Below are 20,828 nucleotides of genomic sequence, written 5' to 3' on the forward strand. Positions count from 1 at the left end.
GCACAAAATTAGTTTGTAGCATGGGTGTGTGCACCTTGAAGCGATTTTACGAAAATTCGATTTTGTTCTTTTTCTACTCCAATTTTAAGAACATTTTATCGAGAAAATTCTCATAACATGGACGAGCAAATTACCATAACATGGGCGAGCAAATTAACATATCATATTGGCGAGAAATTAATCTTTCATTATTTGTAAATATACAGGCGAAATAAATGACCTTTTAATTTTATACTACGAACCGTGCGGGTACAGCTAGTTTTAAACAAAACCGGTTTTTGGTTGTAATTTTCTGCCTCATCGAGAGGGATTCAGTCCAATCCGTGTGTAGCGGGATAGTATTAACCATGAAATATCAAATTACGAATTAAAAAAAAAAAGCAAGTTCATAGAATGAGCTGGTTTAGATACTAAATGCCTCAACTGAGTCAGCAAAAATAAATAATAGTTACTTGTACCGTAAGGATGAAGCTTTGCTCAAAAATAAAAGTTTCCCTCACAGGAATAGGTCAAAATTTATGAGACATTGAATAAGGTTTCATATGATTGTATATGAGGTGGCCAACAATTGAGAATCAATGAGGTCTTCATGGAATCTCTAAATAGTTTAAGAACGAAAGAAAAGTAAAATTTATGAGTATCAAACGAGGTGTGTGTGTGTGTGTGTGTGTGTGTGTGTGTGTGTGTGTGTGTGTGTGTATGTGTTTTAACTGCTTTTTTAAAGTAGTTGTTTAGCGTTTTTACTCCACGAAGGTATTTATACATTTATTGACAAAAAAAAAAAAAAAAAAAAGCTATAAGGAAGCTATAAGCGGGAAAAATTGCCATCGGGAATTAATGAATGAATTATTGATAAATATCGTATAACTTTTCAGAATTACTTCCAACTTTTAATCTCTGCACTGCTTCATATTGTGTAAGAAAAAACTACCAATACGGAAGCAAGGTTCGATAAAATTTGAAGGCCGGCTTCCGCTCGTCGAATGTGTTGTTCGAAAAGGGAAGGAGGGCTCGAAATTTCGAATTATATTGAGATTGCACAGGCAAAAACTTCCTGTGACCACGTGTGCGCTGCTTCTTCCGAGTCGGAAATGTTCTGCTGATTCCGTTCGTTCAAATACCAAAGCGTCTCACAATGAACGTTTTTTCAGTGTCATCATGGCAGGTTTTCATGTGCCTCGGTGTTCTACTTGGTCAAGGTAAGGAAAGAATTTATTTGTTGGCTAGAAAGGAAATGGGTTGGCTTCCTTCAGTCAAAATTACTACTTTTAGTCACTGAAACTGATAGAATAAGCAAATAAATAAATAAAATAAATAAATAAAATAAAATAACGCTTAATTTTTATTTAATTTGTTTAAATGTCCGATTTTGAAAATAAGGCGAGGTCTTTATGACGTCACAAATGACGTACTTTAGCGCATCTGTCAACTGCCTTTCCACGTTAGCTTAGTCAACCTGGACGAAGCGTAATCGAACTAAAGACGATGCAATTAATAAATACACTTAGTTAATCTTTAAACTGGAAGCTAAAAATAATTTTTACGCCAGTGAGAAGTGTGCATGTGCATTCGTGTAACTTGTAGCAATTCAAGGAAACTTTTTTGCAAAGATACTTGATTTTACGGAGAAATAGGTGAAATCCAGTGAAATCCCACAAAGTTCCACGGAAATAAGCAGTACCGTATCGGAATTTTTTTACAGCGTATTATTTGTGAACATAACTTTTTTTTGTAGAATACAAATTTGATCCGGATAATCGAGGGTCGGATAACAAAAAATAATGCAGTGCCTAGATTTTAAAATTTTGCATCCTGGTAAGAAAGTTATCACCAGAACAACTAGCATTTTAAGCAATATCTTCCTTAAGAGCAGACGGCAATATTTTCTACTTTTGTTCAAAAGCAATTTGATTCAGAATAAAATTAACTGTTCCACATTCTCAATGAAATGAGTTTCATGTATCGCTCTTATAATACAATCCAGTTCAACGTATTCCCTCCAAACCATACATTTGGGTTATGACTTGAAAAATTTTTCAATGTTTTTTTCCCTCCCGTGGTTGCAATGGATGAACTTTTATGTCCTGATTGCTAAAAAAAACTATTGCTGTGGTTGTATCTAAAAAAAGTTCCCACACCAACTCATTTGAAGTTTTGTTTACTGAATGTATAGTGCTGACCAAATTATTAGACTAAGACTATTTTAAAAACAAATTCTTTATTGATAACATAACCACTGTTTGACCACGGATTGTATGTAATTTGGCAATCTGCCTAGTAAAGATGATTCCATCTGAATGAATTTAGCCGGGGAGAAGGGAAAATAACGATGGGATTTTAATGCATTTTATAATGCCACTAGTGCCTTTTTCATTTATTGCATTCTCAAAAATAAAATAAGGAGAAACAAAAATAGTTACCATGGAAACAACAAAAAGAAAAGAAAATATTTTCATTTCGTTCAGGAACGTAAAAGCAAAATGGTAAGCTCAAAAACTTTGTTGTGAATAAACAAATCAATTAATTTTTACCGTGAGAATACAGCTAGAATATACTTTAGATTTAAAAGATGTTGCTGTGAGCAAATTTTCATTTTTACAAAACGAAGGCTAAATAATAGAAAGGCAAAACTGAACATCTAAAACAAACCAACAAACATCCCTATAAACTAATAGATACGTCCATTTCCGCCTATAAACCGGATATTAGCCTTTCCATGTAATCGATAGTCAGACAGTATAGACACATTAACGAACAGTGAAATAATTATCTAATATTTAGTATGCATTCCCTTGTTCTTGATGAGCATTTTATGTCTTTTTGGCATACTTTTCAAAAAGTTTACACCATTTCTTAACTGTTAAAAAAGGAGGTAAAAAAATGTTCATACTCACTATTTATATAATCATATACACATACACACTAGTTACCTAAAACTAACTTTAAATATAACAGAACACACCAATAAAAAGAACTAGTGAACTGTTTAAGCTGATTGAGGTAATGTTCCTGGTGGGTAGATAAACAAAAAACATAAACAAAGCAGACAGTGCTGCCACGTGCAAACATTAAATTATGCTAAAAATAACGCAATAATCAGTGTACAGTATGTACTGTACTTAAACAGTAAAATAAATAGTACTTTAGTACAAATAGTGTAGGAAAAAAAAAAAAAAACTCTTTAGCCTAATAATTTGGCCAGCACTGAATGGTACTGTTGTTTGTATCAACTAAAAAAATAGTAGCTATAATATGCAACTGTTTTTCGTAATAATATTTCTAATGAAATCTGCCGATAGTTTTGGAAAACCATGATTTAAATTTATACGTTAATCCAGAGAAGAAGTATCATAGTTCCTATCCTCCAAGATACTCGACGGCGTGGTGGAGTCTTGGTGGAGCGATTAATGTTCTCTGAAGTTTCAGGACAGTTTCGTGGGAAAAAGGGTACCTTTAAGCTTTAAGAGGTGCAGGAAAAAAATAAAAAAACTACACACGCACACGCGCGCGCAGATTTTTAACAATGCAAACAAAACTGAAACTTTTGAGACAGGTTGATATTATTTTTGGAACACAATTATTTAAGGTTTCAATAACAAGCTGTTATTTCGGCAAAAGGTGAACAAAAACTTTAAAAAACAAACAAACTTGGTAATGCGGTTTTCAGCCTGCTTGCGGAACATTTTTTTTTTGAATGGAACATAATAATTGTCCTTATTATCTAATTATGTATCAAAAAGTTCATTCATTTCTGCTAAAAGCTGAAAAAAAAAGATATCTCTAATATGCATACTGTTAATAATCAAGCACTTCATATTTGTAACAATTTCGATAAGAAATATTCCTATATTGACGATTTGAACGTGAAAACGTTCAGAAATATTGTGTATTTGAAACACACAATATTTGTTTTTGTATATTTGAAATTTTTATTGAATTTTATTTTTAGTTTATTATTAGTTTATAAATGTCTGTGCATTATTTTCTGTACAGGACCGTTTTCCTGCACGTTTCAAGAGTAATAAAGCATGATTTGTCTACTTTTCTTCTTCTTCTTCTTCTTATTATTATTATTAGCTACTAATTAGTATGACATTTCCGATGTGGTGTAAATCATTTATTCTTACTTATTGAAATCACTTTTGGCTGCTACGATGTGATAGAAAATTTTGATTGAATTACAGTAAAACCTGTAAAGTTGACCAGCCTTGTCTGTTGATCACCTGTCTAACAAGTATTAAACTACAGTACTGCACCGCAAGTGGTCAAGTTATACAGGTTTCCCTGTGTTTTAAATATGTTTCGTTGGACTTGGGGTAGGTTTTACCCATCAAAGCTATAATGTACTTATTTTCCTTGGCAACAAATTTTATTTTCTCTCCTTTTTTTATGACTATTGAAAACCAAGTAGGAGTAATTTTTAAAATATTTTGCACCTGTGTCTTTTTTGCATTATTAAACACTATTTTTCCATCCACCTCACGAAAATAAGCTATATTTTAATTGATCCCTTTTTTTTGTCATGACCCCAAATACTTTCCGCGGCGCTTGCATTCACTGTTTAATGGTTATTGCGACTCTGAGTTATACACGACCACTAAATTTCAGTGGTAAATAATGATTACATAACTGTTATTCAAAAATACAAAATTTTAATGAAATACAAATTATGGTCTGGAATCTTCAAACACTCTACTTCGGTACAACTAAACTTTACTCCATTGTAATGTTCTGTTGAATTTATAAATTAAGCCTCCTTTAAATTGCTTACTAAACTTATTATTATTTCAAACATTGGTTTACAACTATGCATATATTTGCAAATATTCTTGCAAAAATTTTTGCATATATTTGCAAAAATTCCATTATTTAGGTTATTATTTTTTATTCAACCAAAAAAAAAGTACAAAATTTATTTGATGGTTGACGGTTCTTTTATTAAGTAGGGGAGCATGGGGCAAAGTGAAATATCGGGGAAAAATGAAATGGTGAAATATTTTCTCTGCTTTTAGCTCCACCCAACTGTTAATTTTCCTTATTTGATACCGAAGACCAGAATTTTTCTACCTGCATAGGTACTAGTGCTTTTCTGTAAATTACAGCAATGTTTGTTCTGCCCTTAGTTGATTCCCTTCTCATCTTTTCGGATTATTTCACAACATGCTGCAAATAACTATCGAACACAGGATGAAGTTCATGAAAAGAGCATACAGGAATGAATCCGTGCAGAACGTTGCTGATAACTTCGCCAAAAGTTTTCTTTATTTAGCGGACTTGTGGCATGAAATATATAACGAAGGCAGTTTTTATTGGGGATACTTTACTAAATAAAAAATGTTCTGGGAACGGATATTTCTGCAATCTAGCTTGGTAGGTGAATCACCACCACCAGGGGTGTGCACAAGGGGGGGGGGGAGAGAAGAGAAACCTGTTGGCCCGGGCCTGAGCCTGAAGGGGGCCTATTATTTTTAAAACTAGGGATGAAATATGTGCTTAAACAATATGGAAGGGCGGCCGAAACATTTGTGGGCATTTGTGACGGGCCCCAAATTTTCTGTGAACGCCCCTGACCATCACATAATGTGTTCGTTGGAAACAAGTCATGAGCTAAAATATTTTTAATGCATTCTTCCCTTTCTTTCGCTATTTCCATGTCTTTGTACCCTTGTTAAAGTTTATTCTTTCCCATTAGCTTAGAAGTGATATTTTATGAAGAACTGTGTGCCTCAAAGCATGGTAGGTTGACTTTGGAAAGTAAATCAGACAATTTTTTAAACAAAATGTATCCAGTCTAAACTGGCGGTACTGTTCTGATCAATAATTCATGATATTCATGATGCTGAGAAGGCGAATCTTGACACTCCCATTCACAAGTTGTTTAGTGAGAAAGCTGTAAAGTTGCTCTGTTTCAGAAATATCATAGGGATTTACATGTTGATAGATAAAATCAACAATTCTTTTGACATTTTCATTAAAATACTGGCTACGATTGCCTATAAAAATAAGGATGCGGGACACTCTCACAGTGATCCATTAAATGAGAACTAGTAAGACCACGAAACACCTTGCATATCATTAAAATTTCATGATACTCTAAATGTCACTCGGCAACATACTTTTTCTCGTCTGCCCTGCAATTTCTCCGGCACTTTTCTGTGACCGTTGAATCGTTTGTTCCAATTTCATCTCTGGCTTCACAGCATTGAATTTTAACAACAAATTTACCTTGAATGAATTTTTCTTACAGGTAGGGACACTCATTTTCCAGCGCCCTTATCCTCTCTACATATCATGTTTCATATATTAGATAAATGATGCAATCAAATACACGAAAGACTGGAAACAGTAATTCAACAGTTTGAACGTATAATTTGTGATTTTCTTCGCGATCAGCAATAATCAAGTGTTTTACAAGTGATACCTTTGAACGAAACACTTCCCAACACTTGCACAGTTCTGATTTGTCACTACATCCTTTAACAGAAACTCAATCTCTGTTTTCAAGCTTTCAATATTGGTGCGTAGCGATTTAATCATTATTAGACTTTTTTTCTCATCCTTTGAGCCAAGAGCATCCTGAACGGTCTTTACTCGCTTAGCAGAACTTCTCTTGTAGTTCAAAATCAACATCTTATAATGATTTTCTCAAGATTCTCAATGATTTTCTGCAGTCTTCACAGCTTCTTGTGAGCTAAAAGCAGCAGCAAGTACTTTTGGAGATAAATGACTAAAAAAACCCAACAAAGGTTCATTCTTTCTTTTGGAAGCACAGAAAAGAATCCTTTCATTATACGTTGTTACGAGAAATAGTTTTGTTTCATTAATAAAAACCAATCCATTTTCATCTACATTGAGCATCAACTCTTTTATTTCTGAAAGAATAAATCCATGCCCAGCATTTAACAGAGGCTTTAATATTTCATTTGCCTTTTTAAACAGTTCAAATTTTGAGGATAGATGTTGCGCAGACTGTGTATTGGTTTCTCGCTCATATTTCGAATATAAGAACTTATACAGTTTGGATGTGCATATGAATTCGCAGCAGAAACATTCATATCGCTGTTAAGATCTGCTACTCTGTCAAAAACTTCGTCTTGATTTCGACCTCCTTCAGTACTTTCTGATTCTTCTAAAACATTGTTTTCACTTTCAAAATAACTTGTCTGTGCATTTTTTTCTACCATTTTTTTTAGCGTTTTTCCTCTCGTGTATTTCTTATAGCACTAGCTGCTGCAATGACACACTATATTTTCTCGCCGCGTTTTTCAATATTGCGTCTTTGCGTATTTCAGCAGCTTCCCGAAATCGTTTTTGTCGAAGAACATAATTTTTCTCTTGATTCCTTTTGACAAACTACATATTCGTTTGATAAAACTGTCTTCAAGATGTCTTCAATTGCCTATCAAAACTTTCTGAACTCAGTTTAGAAATATCAGCCTGTTGATTACCTAAAAGAATTATCCAACTTTCCTCCCGATGTTTGTGCAAAGCCTTTGCATTTATTTATTGTTTTTTTTTATTACCGATTGGCAACGAACTGTAAGAACTTTTTCAGCATTGCAAGCCATGTGTTTTGTCATTAAACCATTATGTGATGTGAAATGCAGCTATGTCTTCTGTTTATCATGTTAACTGAGCTAATAGTTTCTGCTTTAAGATAAAATAAAATAGTTATTTAAAATTATACAGTCCACGCTTATTCCTTTGCGAGCCATCGAACTTACATGGTCCTTCGCAGCCGGATACTTGCACGTTTTCAAAATGGAACTGTACACACTCAATCGCAAACGAGGTGTACTTAGAACCAAAATCGGCAAAATTGCCTCATTTATTCAAAGCTTTGAGCCAACAGAAGACAAAAACCAAGACTTGGTTATTATTTTAACTAAATTGGAAGCTGTGTATTCTGCAAACACCGTCGCAACAGAATTAATCGACGGATATTGCAACCTTCCTGATTCCGTGGATATCAAAGATAACCTAACTTTAGCGGAGGCTATCGCTGAAGAACTTGAAGAACTGGAGGTAAAATATAAAATTTTACTTTCTAAATTGAATAATGAAGAAGTTAAAAATGGAAACATTAAAGCTAATATGAAAATTCCTGACCTTCCTTTACCAACATTTAATGGTAAATATGAAGATTATCAGAACTTTAAAACTCAATTCACTACCGTTATAGGAGAAAATAACGCTTTAAACGATACTCAAAAATTGTGTTATTTGAGGGCTTCGTTAAAAGCCGATGCTAAGCTTATTGAAAGTCCCCAAGACACTTACGATTCGCTATTTAAAGCGCTAGATAGTCGTTATGAGAACAAACGTGCTATTGTTGATGCACATATAACTAGCTTAATTAATTTTGAAAAGGTTCATGAGAACTCCTACCAATTAAGATTGCTTGTTGACAATGTAAAAAGACATCTTCGCTCACTTCAAAATTTGGGTTTCGATAGAAATAATTTATCTGATGCGTTTCTATTGAATGTATTAAGTCAGAAATTAGATCGAGAATCCAAGAAAATATTTGAAATGTCAAACAAATCAACGGAAATTCCCACTTTTGATAAATTTCTAGAATTTTTAGAAGAACGAGCTAGAATTTTAGATGGGCTAAAAAATTGTTCTTCAACTAGTAAACAACCATTTCCCAACAAGCAAAAACCGAATTTCGATAGCAAATCCAAATCGCTTGTAACAAAAGGAAAAAATAATCCTTGCGAGTGTGCACAAATCCACAAATTATACCGCTGTCCTAAATTCAAGGCTAAGTCGTTATCGGAACGTATTGAATTTGTGAAAGCGAATAATATATGTCCTCGATGCTTGAATCATACCACTGATTCAAATTGCAGATCTGAATTTCGCTGCTCAAATTGTGTTTCGCAAAATAAAAACGCGTTACATTCGTCACTTCTTTGCTGGTTTTCGAATGAGAATCGAAAAATGTTTGCGCAAAGGGAAGACGAAAGAAATTCATTCAATGAATCTGCAGTTACGAACTCGTTTATTTCAGCTGTGGAAAAAAATTCCGTCAATGAACCTTCAGTTACGAACTCGCTTATTTCAACTACGAAAACAAAAAGTAGTGGTTTAATTAACTCGTGCGTAATATTTATTGCTGATAAACATGGCAAGAAAATTCCAGTTAGATGTACTTTAGATTCAGCTTCTGAAAACTCAATTATGTCTAAAAAGATTGCCGACGGTCTAGGATTAGTCAAGAAAAAAATAAATATTCAAATTACTGGTATTAATAACTCATTTTCTAAAGTTTCACATTTCGTTACTGCTCAAGTCTCTAACCTCTTAGGCAGTTTCAAACAAAATGTTGATTTTTTAATTGCTTCAGAAATTATTAAATGTCATCCTTCGAAAAGAATTGACATTCGTTATTTAAATATACCTTCTAATATTACACTTGCTGATCCTAACTGGTGTAATTGCTCGGAAATTGATTGCTTGATAGGCTGTGAATTTTTCTTTGATATTTTAATGCCTAATAAAGTTAAAATTCAGGGAAGTAATCTACTTTTGCAAGAAACAGTTTTTGGTCACATTGTTAGTGGTTCCATTCCAAATTCAAATGAAAACCCCAATCAAGGCAATCACTGTTTTCTAACTAAAGGTATGGTCTCTTTAGACAACACTTTAAAATCATTTTGGAATATAGAACATGTTCCAGATAATGAAAAGCCTATAAGTGATGAACTCAAGTATTGTGAAGATTATTTCACGAAAACTCATTATAGAAAACCCGATGGTCGTTATGTGGTTTCTTTACCCTTCAAATCGGATATAAACGCAATAAATTTAGGCAACTCAAAACAAATCGCTTCCAAGAGACTCGATAAATTATGGCGAACTCTCGAATGCGATCCTAAATTAAAAGCCATGTATACTGAATTTCTAGACGAATATCAAACTTTGGGTCACATGGAAAAAATTGTCGATTCTCAGGATATCTACGATTCTGAATATTTTCTTACTCATCATGGGGTACTGCGTCCTGAAAGTGTTTCAACCAAACTTCGCGTAGTCTTCAATGCAAGTCAGAAAAGCAATTTAAATATCTCTTTGAACGATGTTCTTTATAAAGGAGGTGTTATTCAAGATGATCTCTTAGCTATAATGCTACGCTTTCGTAAGCACCGGTTTGCATTTACCGCTGATATTAGTAAAATGTTTCGTCAAATTGAAATCAACCCTGATCAAACTCACTTTCAAAAAATACTCTGGAAGCAAGATATTAGTGAACCTGTATCAGTTTTTAGTTTAAAAACTGTTACGTATGGAACTGCTCCTGCAAGCTTCTTAGCAACACGAGTGCTAAAGCAATTAGCATTAGACGAGCAAAAGGAATTTCCTCGTGCGTCTGACGTCCTTTTGCACGACTTTTACATGGACGACTGCTTGTCTGGTGCTTCCAACGAACAAGAGCTTAGGACACTTCAAAATGATTTAGTTGAGCTACTTCAACGGGGAGGCATGACGCTTCATAAGTGGTGCAGCTCCAACGTACCTTATGGCTTTGAAGTTTTCTCATTCGACAAGGAGTCTGAAGCCACAGTGAAAACTCTAGGAGTGTTATGGAACAATTCTAGTGATGCCTTTTGTTTCAAGGTTGCTATAGCAACAAATACAAAGCCTACAAAGCGTGATGTTCTTTCACAAATAGCTCGTCTTTTCGACCCACTTGGATTATTGGGACCCCTCATCAGCAAAGCCAAGTTTTTTATGCAAAAGCTTTGGCTCCTTCAGCTAGACTGGCAGGATCCTTTGCCAGCTCCTGCTCTGCAAGAATGGCTCTCATTTATTGAACAGCTCCCTACTATTGAATTTTTGAAAATACCAAGATTCGTACTAACTCCAAATTATAAAATAATTGCCCTCAATGGTTTTTGTGACGCATCTGAAAAAGGATTTGGTGCAGTGATATACACACAAGTTTACTCAGAAACCGGTGAAAGTTCCAGCCGACTTCTTGGTAGCAAATCGAGAGTTGCTCCTATCAAAACTCTAACCATTCCTAGGTTAGAATTATCCGCCTGTCTCCTCTTAGTGAAACTTATGCGCAAAGTAATCCTGTCTCTCAAGATCCAAATAGCTGAAATAAATCTCTGGTCGGATTCAACGATCGCTCTAAACTGGATAAAGACATCACCGCACTTGCTCAAAACTTTTGTTGCAAATAGAGTAAGTAAAATTCAAGAGCTATCTGCAAACTGCAAGTGGAAATTCATTCGATCTGAACTTAATCCCGCTGATGTTTTGTCACGTGGTTTAGACGCTTCATCTTTACTTTACTGTCAACTGTGGTTTAATGGTCCTGATGTTTCATCAATGCTCAAAAATGATGACATCAGTTTCGATGAAAATTTCGAAAAACCATTTAAACAAGAGTTTAAGGTTAACACTTCTCCTAGTTTAATTTCAAGCAATGAATGTGATTTCTTTGATTATATCGTAAATTTGTCCAATAATTTTGTAAAAATAATTCGTATTGTAGCATTTATTTTTAGGTTTGTAAATAATTGTAGAAATGTAAGTAAGTTAAGTGGAGCTCTGTCTACTGAAGAATTTAAATATGCTAAATATGCTTTAATCAAACATTTTCAAGGTAAGAATTTTCCTGCAGAAATTAAAGCTTTAAAAAAATCACTTCCAGTACAGCCAAATTGTCCGTTAAGGTTTCTTAACCCTTTTCTAGACCAAAATGGTTTATTGAGAGTTGGAGGACGATTGTCCAATTCTGATCTTGCCTATGATCAGAAACACCCTCTCATTTTGCCTAAAAATGAAAATTTTACTAAGATCATATTTTTGCACTTTCATTTATGTAATTTACATGTTGGTCCGCAGGGTCTACTAAATGCCGTTAGACAACATTATTGGCCATTAAATGGACGTAACACTGCGCGAAAAATTGTACATGAATGTGTAAGATGTTTTAAAGTAAAACCCTCTAGTGTAAGTCAAATCATGGGAGATCTTCCAGGTGAAAGAATAAAGCCTAGTCCCCCATTTACGAATGTGGGTCTTGATTTTTGTGGCCCCTTTCAAATAAAGTTTAAAGGGCAAAGAAAGGGAACTTATCAAAAAATCTATGTTGCAATATTCATCTGTTTGGTAACTAAAGCGGTTCACTTAGAAATTGTAACCGACTTGACAGCTGATGCTCTTATGGCTACTTTGAAGCGATTTTTCGCTCGACGTGGAAAAAGCTCAGTCATTTTCAGTGACAATGCCACAAATTTCAAGGGTACATCTTCGGAAATTAAACATTTAATTAAACTTGCAAAAAATAATCAATGCTTTACTAATTTTGTGACAAGTGAAGAAATTAAATGGGAATTCATTCCTCCACGTTCCCCCTCATTTGGAGGATTGTGGGAAAGAGGAGTTCAGAGTTTTAAGTACCACTTGAAACGAACCATAGGTACATCTAGATTAACCTTTGAAGAATTTTTAACCGTTACCATACAAATTGAAGCCATCTTAAATTCTCGCCCCCTATCACCTCTTTCTTCCGATCCTGAAAATTTTGAAATATTAACACCAGCCCATTTTTTAATCGGTAGGCCATTGACTGCCCTGCCTGAACCACAGCTTACTGATGTGAATGAAAATTTACTTAAAAAATGGGAAAAATTACAAAAAATGACGCAAAATATCTGGAAAAATTGGTCAAATAATTTTCTAAGCCATATGCAACAACGATCTAAATGGTTATTCAATAAAAACAACATAACTGTCGGAATGATGGTACTTTTGAAAGATCCTGATTTGCCTCCATTGAAATGGTTTACAGGCCGGGTGACTGAAGCTATACCTGGGAAAGATGGTAAGGTAAGAGTGGTCATAGTGCGTACATGCAATGGTTTATTTAAAAGATCAATTTCCAATATTTGTATACTTCCAATTCAAGATAATGCTCAAATAACTCCTTCAAATTAAAATTTATATCTTTTGAAATTGAATATTTCAAGGCTGCCCGGGATGTTGATTACCTAAAAGAATTATCCAACTTTCCTCCCGATGTTTGTGCAAAGCCTTTGCATTTATTTATTGTTTTTTTTTATTACCGATTGGCAACGAACTGTAAGAACTTTTTCAGCATTGCAAGCCATGTGTTTTGTCATTAAACCATTATGTGATGTGAAATGCAGCTATGTCTTCTGTTTATCATGTTAACTGAGCTAATAGTTTCTGCTTTAAGATAAAATAAAATAGTTATTTAAAATTATACAGTCCACGCTTATTCCTTTGCGAGCCATCGAACTTACACAGCCATTGCTGAAATAGTTATTGTCACAGAAAAACATGAAACAACAAGTTTTTGGAACTGTGGAATATTTTTACTCGAAAACAATTACTTTAATAGCAGACGATAAATAACCTTGAACAGCGTGGAGCGAGGGGGGGTGAAAAAATCCCTATAGCCACTGGTTTTAACATGAATGCAAATTTTAATACAGTAGCTTATGCATATGAAAGGGCTGTTTTGATCAAAAACTCCCCTTCATAAGGCATTTTTGATCAAAAAATCCCCTTCATAAGGTATTTTTGACCAAAAAATCTCCTTCAGAAGGTATTTTTGATCAAAAAATCTCCTTCAGAAGGTATTTTCAATCAAAGAATCCCCTTCAGAAGGTATTTTTGATCGAAAAGACCCATTCAGAAGGTTTTTTCATCAAAAAACCCGCTTCAGAAGGTATTTTTGACCAAAAAACCCCCTACAGAAGATATTGCAGGCTGCGCTGGTGACCTTGAAAAATATTGATTTACACAAAAGGTTTTACACTTTAAAATCGTTTGGTTTCATTGAGAGTTATTAATTTTTGTACACTTTTAAGTAACCAAAATTTTTTAAACAAAAAACGTCAGAGATACCTCACGTAAAAATTGTGGAAAAAGCCAGAGCGGTTTTTATGACATAACTATTACATTAACTGACTTTCTAAGGCCCAAAAATTTCAGTTCAAAACTAAAAATAAATTTATAGGTACGCACGTTGCGAAAAACGTAATGAGCAAGTGAACCAAAATGGCCGCTGTCTTTGATGGCCTGCAAAATTATTTCGCGCAGGATTCAACATGTCTACCCAAGATATTCTCACATTACAACACCTACAGATCAAGATTCTAAAGAGAAAATCTCTGGACCTAAAAATTTTTACGGACATACATTGTGGGGCCTGGAATAAAACAAGTTTATAAGACATTAACGAGAACAAATAAAAAAAAAATAACTGGTTGAATGAAACACTTTACTTCAATAATGGGGTCGTTTCCAAAATTTTAAAATTATTTTTTTCTGAAAGAGCATGCTCAGAAACAAGGGATCTGACCACTTTTTAAATAATTTTTTTAAGTTTAATATTGAAAAAAAAAATACTTGAATCGTTACGCTTTCATTGTTTACACTTCTGTCGTGTGACATCACAAATGATGAAATGCCACTCAATGTTGCCATTCACAGAACAAAATATTTAATTCGCATCTTTACTCACGTGTATTGGCAACGATATGGTTGACAGCAAGCGTAGAGCGCAATTTTAATTCGCTGCTTGATTATCATAACGTGGAAACGTAGTAGAAAGATGCTCCAAATTGCATCATTTGTGACGTCATAAAGACCACGCCTTGTTTGAAAAATCGGACATTTTAAAAAATTAATTTAAAAAAAATTGTTGGGAAAATAAAAGTATTTTCTGGGTCCATGTAGTTTTTTTTTGCTCATTCTATCTATTTCAATGACTAAAAGTAGTACTTTTGACTGAAGAAAATCACCCCATTGAGGTTTTGTTTTGCATTACGCAAAAACAGAAGATAAAGTCATTTGAATTTTGAGGTCTTGAATTCAAATTATGCTTTTCGCAAACACGAATTGCGATAGGACCCCACTAGTTGGGTTTTTGTTTCTACAAATGGAATGGAGTGGAAACGGCCATGAAATTTGCACCAATCCTATTATGACAGGTGATTTTCTAGAATAGGTAATGCGAGACCTCTCCATTAACAAAATAAATATATAAAAGAAGAAGAAATAAATGGTGATTATAGGATGCAGTAATAATTATAAAGATTTCATGGCTAATATCCACCAGCACACATATCATAAAGATTATTCGCAGCCTATAACGTTATTTATTTTTATTTCTTATAAATCTTAAGTGATGGGAATCATTAATCTGGAAATTTGGGATTCAGACGAAGTTTTGCTGTTTAAGTTCATCTATAATATATGTATCTTTTTTTCCAACAACACGTAATTTTACACGAAAAACTTTTTAATGTGAAGTCTGCTTGAGTAAAGCCCTGTAAAGATATGAATAAAATCAAACCACAGATTATTTGTAACAATCACGACAAAAAATTTCGCTCTCCCAATAAATATTAAAAACAACCACTCTCAACACCTCCTCCCTCAATGGAAATTCCTGACTATCAAAAAGGACCTCTGTGCCAAATTTGGCAAAGCCTCGACACAAACTGTGGCTTTGTATGATGAAATTCCCGTAAGGTCAAAATACATACGCATTTCACGTTCACATGAACACAAGATTCAGAAGTGAATAAATAGTAGGGGAATGTAAGGCAAAGTGAAATAGTTAAGATGACTGAGTTTTTTGAAAATGATCAAATCAGAAATTTGTTTTGAAAATTAAAGTACATACAGAAAGAATATTCTATTTTGTAAAAAAACTTGCGATGAAATAGTATTTTTTAATTTTAGCAGTAAATTTGAGCCATCAAAAAAAAAAAAAAAAAAAGTGGAAATTCGTGACTTTTATTTTTGATGGATGCAAAGTGAAAATGAAATATTTTTCGAATGAAATATTTTCTATTCGATTGTGAAACATATATTTGATCAAAAGAATAAGTAAATAAAAGGTTGAATGAATTAATGAAAAGATAATGAAGGAATATATATATATATATATATATATATATATATATATATATATATATATATAAACGAATAATTAAATGAATAAATCAATTTTTGTGTGAAGAAAAATAAATGAACGAGTAAAAGAATGAATGAATAAAAAAATAAGTGAATGAATGAATAAATAAGTGAATTACTAAATGAAGAAATGTAAATGAATTAATTAATAAATGAAAAAGTAATTGATTTATATTAAATGTTTGAATGAGTAAATGAAACAAACTATTTCACTTTGACTCATCCACTTTGCCCGGTATGTACAGTAGGCGCTGCTTAATGTGATTACGGTTAATGTTATCATTCGCTTAATGTTATCAGAACCACGAAGTCCCGGAACACTTGTATAAACACACGTTAAAAAAGTCGGGTAATGTAATCAGCGTCTTCGTTTATTGTTATCACTTTTTCATAAACTTTCAATTTTTCCCCCGTTATTGTTCCTCAATTAACAGAAATACATAGGCAAACTCTGACGAGACTAACTTTCTGTGTAGCATTTTGTGGTTTTCAATAGCAGATCAAAATTTCTCTAGGAATGAAGCTACAGAAAGTTCGCCCCGAGTGACCACAAACTCCCCCTAAGAAAACTTTCTTTTGCACTTAAAAAAAAATTCAGTCGCTGGACATTGATGTAGGACCTCCATTGATGCCATTGCTTTTTAAACTACTAAAGAATTGTGTTGAGATTGAAAACAAAGCGAAGTTAAATTAAAATTTAAACAACAAGCAAAACCATGCTGGAAAAGATAGAAAAGCTGAATGTGCTTTGAAACTGGTTTACGAATGTCAGGGAAAATGGTCATATTTTATTTCACCTATTACTATGTGATTAAAAATTGCATAATTAAGCTTTAACTTTTTATAATTCAGATATTTCCTTTCTGTTAATTTAATAATTTATAATTTGAAAGTGCGTTTAGTTGAGTCACTGATTTTAGTTTGAGGTTGCCAAAATAAAAGCACCTTAATTGAAAAAAAAATCATTATTTTGTGTCTCCTATATTCCTTTTCTTTTATTGTTATCAGTCGGTTATTGTTATCAAATTGTAATTGTCCCAAAGTGATCACATTAAGCGGCGTCTACTGTACTTGACTAATTGTACAATTTTTTAAAAGTACAAAAATTTTTAATATTAATTAAATTAGTAAAGCTTTGAATATTAGGTAGTCTTAATTAATATTCAAAATGTAAATAACAAGAAATTTGTCATTTTATAACAACAAAAATCATTTTTGACATACAACAAAATATTACAATATGAGTATCAGTTTTTTAAATTGTCTGTTTTACCAAATACTTTAATCTTCGGCGATATTTTTTTCCTAACTGGAATAGAGTACATACTGTCTGACCACGGATTGTATGGAAAGACAAACATCCGTTTTACAGCCGGAAATGGACGAATCTATTATTTTTCAGCGAATCCAGCTTTTGCAGAAGCAGAGTCTCATTCAAATGAGCGGAATACCGGCATCAAATTTTGACTTCTCCCCCTCATTCAGATAGACTCGTCTTATCTGGAGTTTTGAAAATTCAATACAATCCGTGGTTGGACAGTATGGTACTACATAGTCAAAATAATACCAAATAGTTGAAGCTAAAAGCAGAGTAATTATTTCACTATTTCACTTTGCCCCATGTTCCCCTACCTTTGCGCGGATAAGTTAATGAAAATAACAACGTTTTAAAGCATAAAATTGACAGATTACTACATATACGTGTTTCGCGGTTTCAAGGAACCCCATATTTCACTGCAATATAGTGAGCTTTTGTGTGTGAAGATATCCGGCGAAAGCGAAATGGAAAAAATGTTTTCAGCGAATTTCCTATCCAAAAGCTCACTATTTTGCATTGAAAATGGGGTTTCCTGAAACCCTGAAAACCCAGTTTTCTGCTGACTTTGTGCGTTTTGTTGATTTCTATTTGCAAAATTCAGTCAAAAAATAACAGTAGTCAAAATGAAAAAAAAAAAAAAAAAAATCCTTTATGTAAGAGTCTCGGTCTGTTAAAAAAAATATATAAAAAGCTTATGAATCAGATTTCAAGGTTGATTTCCCGATTTTAGTGAAGTGTAAAAATGAAAAATGATACCAATGTCACGAAATTTCAAAGATGGACAAAAATAATTATTCAATGAAACATATTATTCATTTCTGCCAAGATTTATGCATCTGGGACGGTTAAAGTTGGAAGTTAATGCTTTAATGACTTTTCCGTCAGATTGATATTTTTTCTGAGTTTATTTTCTTTTTCCGAAGGTAATTGCTGTAACCATGGCTGGCTAAGGTTTGGAAACAATTGCTACAAGATTTTTCAAAATTCTGCGTTAACCTCTTCCATTTCAAGGTTAAAATGCTACACGGAAGGAGCGGAACTGATTTCTCTATCATCATTTGATGTCTGGAATTTCTTTTCAACACATGTTGAACATCGTAAGTGTTTTTCATGTTCTTCCTCTTTCTAGGAGCGGATACAAGAGGAGGGTAATGGGGGTCATGTCATGACCTCTACCAAACCATCAACAGTATTATCAGCCCGCATTGTGTTCAAACACTTTTCTGTAAAATGTAACCGATTTCATAATCATTTCAATTCATTAATTATTTTTAAAACTGAATATTGCCACCTGCCTTGTCTAGGGGTCAGAGATGTCTGACTGCTACAGGAAGGTCCGGGTTCGAATCCCGGCATGGACGTACTTTCCCTCTCCTGGCCTTGTCCTTTTCTTTGTGTGAATGTGTTGTTATGCTGTGAATGGTTGCCTGCACTGTAAACGGGTCTTTATGGCACGTGTGTACTGTAGCAGTCGGACTTCACATCAAATTACGGTAGAGTTGGAAAAATGAAGCAGCTTATCCCAAAATTGACAGCCTACTGTTTGACATTTTAAACCGCAACCTTCCTCAAATTTGCGCATGCGTCAGGTCGCTTCTGATTTTATCAAAATAGGGGAGATATTGATAAGAAAGATAACGAATGTGAGGGGGATTTTTTTTTTTTTTTTTTTGTTTTCCGTTGGATTTGTTTATTAGAGATGTTGGTTCGGGTTGAGGCTTTTTTTTTTAGCAGAAATGCTACCATGGTGCATTCTCTTCAACAAGCTGTCACCCCTTTTTAAAATAGAACCGTTCAACGGTGCTAGTCGCGGCTTTCGAGATCAGACAGTAGCTGGCACACGACAACAACAACAAAAGTGAATATTTAATTTTTCTATTTTTTTAAAAAATTCTTGCAAATTTTTCATTGCACCATTTCTAATTTCACTGTGCGGCAAAAAAAAAAAAAAAAAAAACTTTAAAAAGTTTTCGACATTTCTTCGGCAGATTCTCATGTAAAATGACCCCCTGAATCCGAATATGACCTCCGTTTTCCCCTATACGTATCAAATTTATTTTTAAAAGCCCCCCAATTTTTTTTTTTAAATTTTCCTTAGTTTCAGAGTAATTATTATTATTATTATTATTATTATTATTATTATTATTATTATTATTTTGGAGGTTAAAGGAGCTTTATATTAATCACTAACATAGTTTCGGTGAGCAAGAGAGGTTCAAAGTTAAAGATCATGGACACCGATAGCAAAAGGGGGGCTTGGGGTTGGCATACCCCCCCTCCCCCAGAATATTAGAAAAATCACGAAAAACGATCTTTTTATTCTCCTTTTTTAAAAAAGATGTTTTAAAAAAAAATTTCGGTGCAGATTGAGAGTATAAGACTCGATTCTATGAGTCCCATGCCCAAAAAAATTTTCACAATGTAAAAAAAACAAAACAAAAACTAGCTTGTGAATGTCGCACGAGTTGAATCGCAGGGCTTCATTCAAAAAGACATTCTTCTGGCTGATTCTTTTGTAAAATGACCCCTTGTTTCTAAATACTTTCACCTCCCCCCCCCCATCACGTCCTCCTTTTTAGAGCCCCCCCCCCCCCCCCTCTGATTCAGAGCCAATTTTTTTATTTTGGAGGAGGAAAAGAGCATTACAGTAACCGTAAACATTATTCTGAATGACTAGAGATGTGCAAAGCTCAAAATCTTGTGCATATGTAGCAAAAATAAAAACTTACCCCCCCCCCCCCCCAACTATTGTTTGGTTTTACAGTGCTTAAAAATACTCAGAAAAAAACCGTTATTTAAGATTAAAAAAATATTTTGTTGGGTATACCCACCCAAAATCTCCCGTTTTGCTATACGCGCGCGAGCTCAGGATTTTGAACTATACATCTGTCTAGCCATCCACAATATTATTTACGGTGAATGTCAAGCTCTTTTGCCCTCCAAATTGAAAAGAAAATGGCTCCGAATCAGGCGAAAAAGGAGAGGGGGTAGCTTTCTGGAAAAGGGGTGCGTGATTGGGGGAAAGTTGGTCCTATTTGGAAAAGAGGAGTTATTTTACTTAAGAATCAGCCAGATGAGTGTTTTCTTGAATGAAGACTTGTGGTGCGACTCGTGTCGCGAAACTCAAAAGAGTTTATTTATTTATTTTTTTTTACATCGCAAATTTTTTTTCGAACATGGGAATCATAGAAACGAAGTCCTACACTCTCAGAAAGAAATATTAAAAACATCTTTGTGTAAAAAGTACTTTGTGTATCCGAATAAAAAGATAGTTTTTGATGATTTTTGAAATATTTGGTGAATATTCCCCCCCCCCCCCCTCAAATAATCTTCCCGAGTCTCCCTTTTTGTTATCAATGTGATTTCGAACATTGAGCCTTCCTTTGAGCCCTCCAAAACAATGTTAGCGGTTAATATAATGCTAATTTCTCCCCCAAAGGAAAATAATAGATCAAAAATTAAAGAAAATTTAAAAGAAAGGAGGGGGGGGAGCTTTTCTACAAAAATGTGTTGGAGATCATATTCGGATTCAGGGGTT

At 33.8% G+C, this 20,828-nt stretch overlaps 1 protein-coding gene across 1 annotated transcript in view; it reads left to right on the plus strand.

Annotated features, from left to right (window-relative positions):
* The first annotated feature begins 1,067 nt into the window (after positions 1-1,067).
* Positions 1,068-20,828, plus strand: part of LOC129227526 (macrophage mannose receptor 1-like) — a 147,018-nt gene continuing 127,257 nt past the window's right edge. The window contains exons 1-2 of the mRNA XM_054862101.1: positions 1,068-1,199; positions 18,214-18,387. Of these exons, the coding sequence (XP_054718076.1) occupies positions 1,136-1,199; positions 18,214-18,387 (238 nt within the window). The 5' untranslated portion in view covers positions 1,068-1,135. The remainder of the gene's footprint in view (positions 1,200-18,213; positions 18,388-20,828) is intronic.

Source organism: Uloborus diversus, chromosome 8, assembly GCF_026930045.1.
Source record: "Uloborus diversus isolate 005 chromosome 8, Udiv.v.3.1, whole genome shotgun sequence".
In the NCBI taxonomy this organism is placed as follows: Eukaryota; Metazoa; Arthropoda; class Arachnida; order Araneae; family Uloboridae; genus Uloborus; species Uloborus diversus.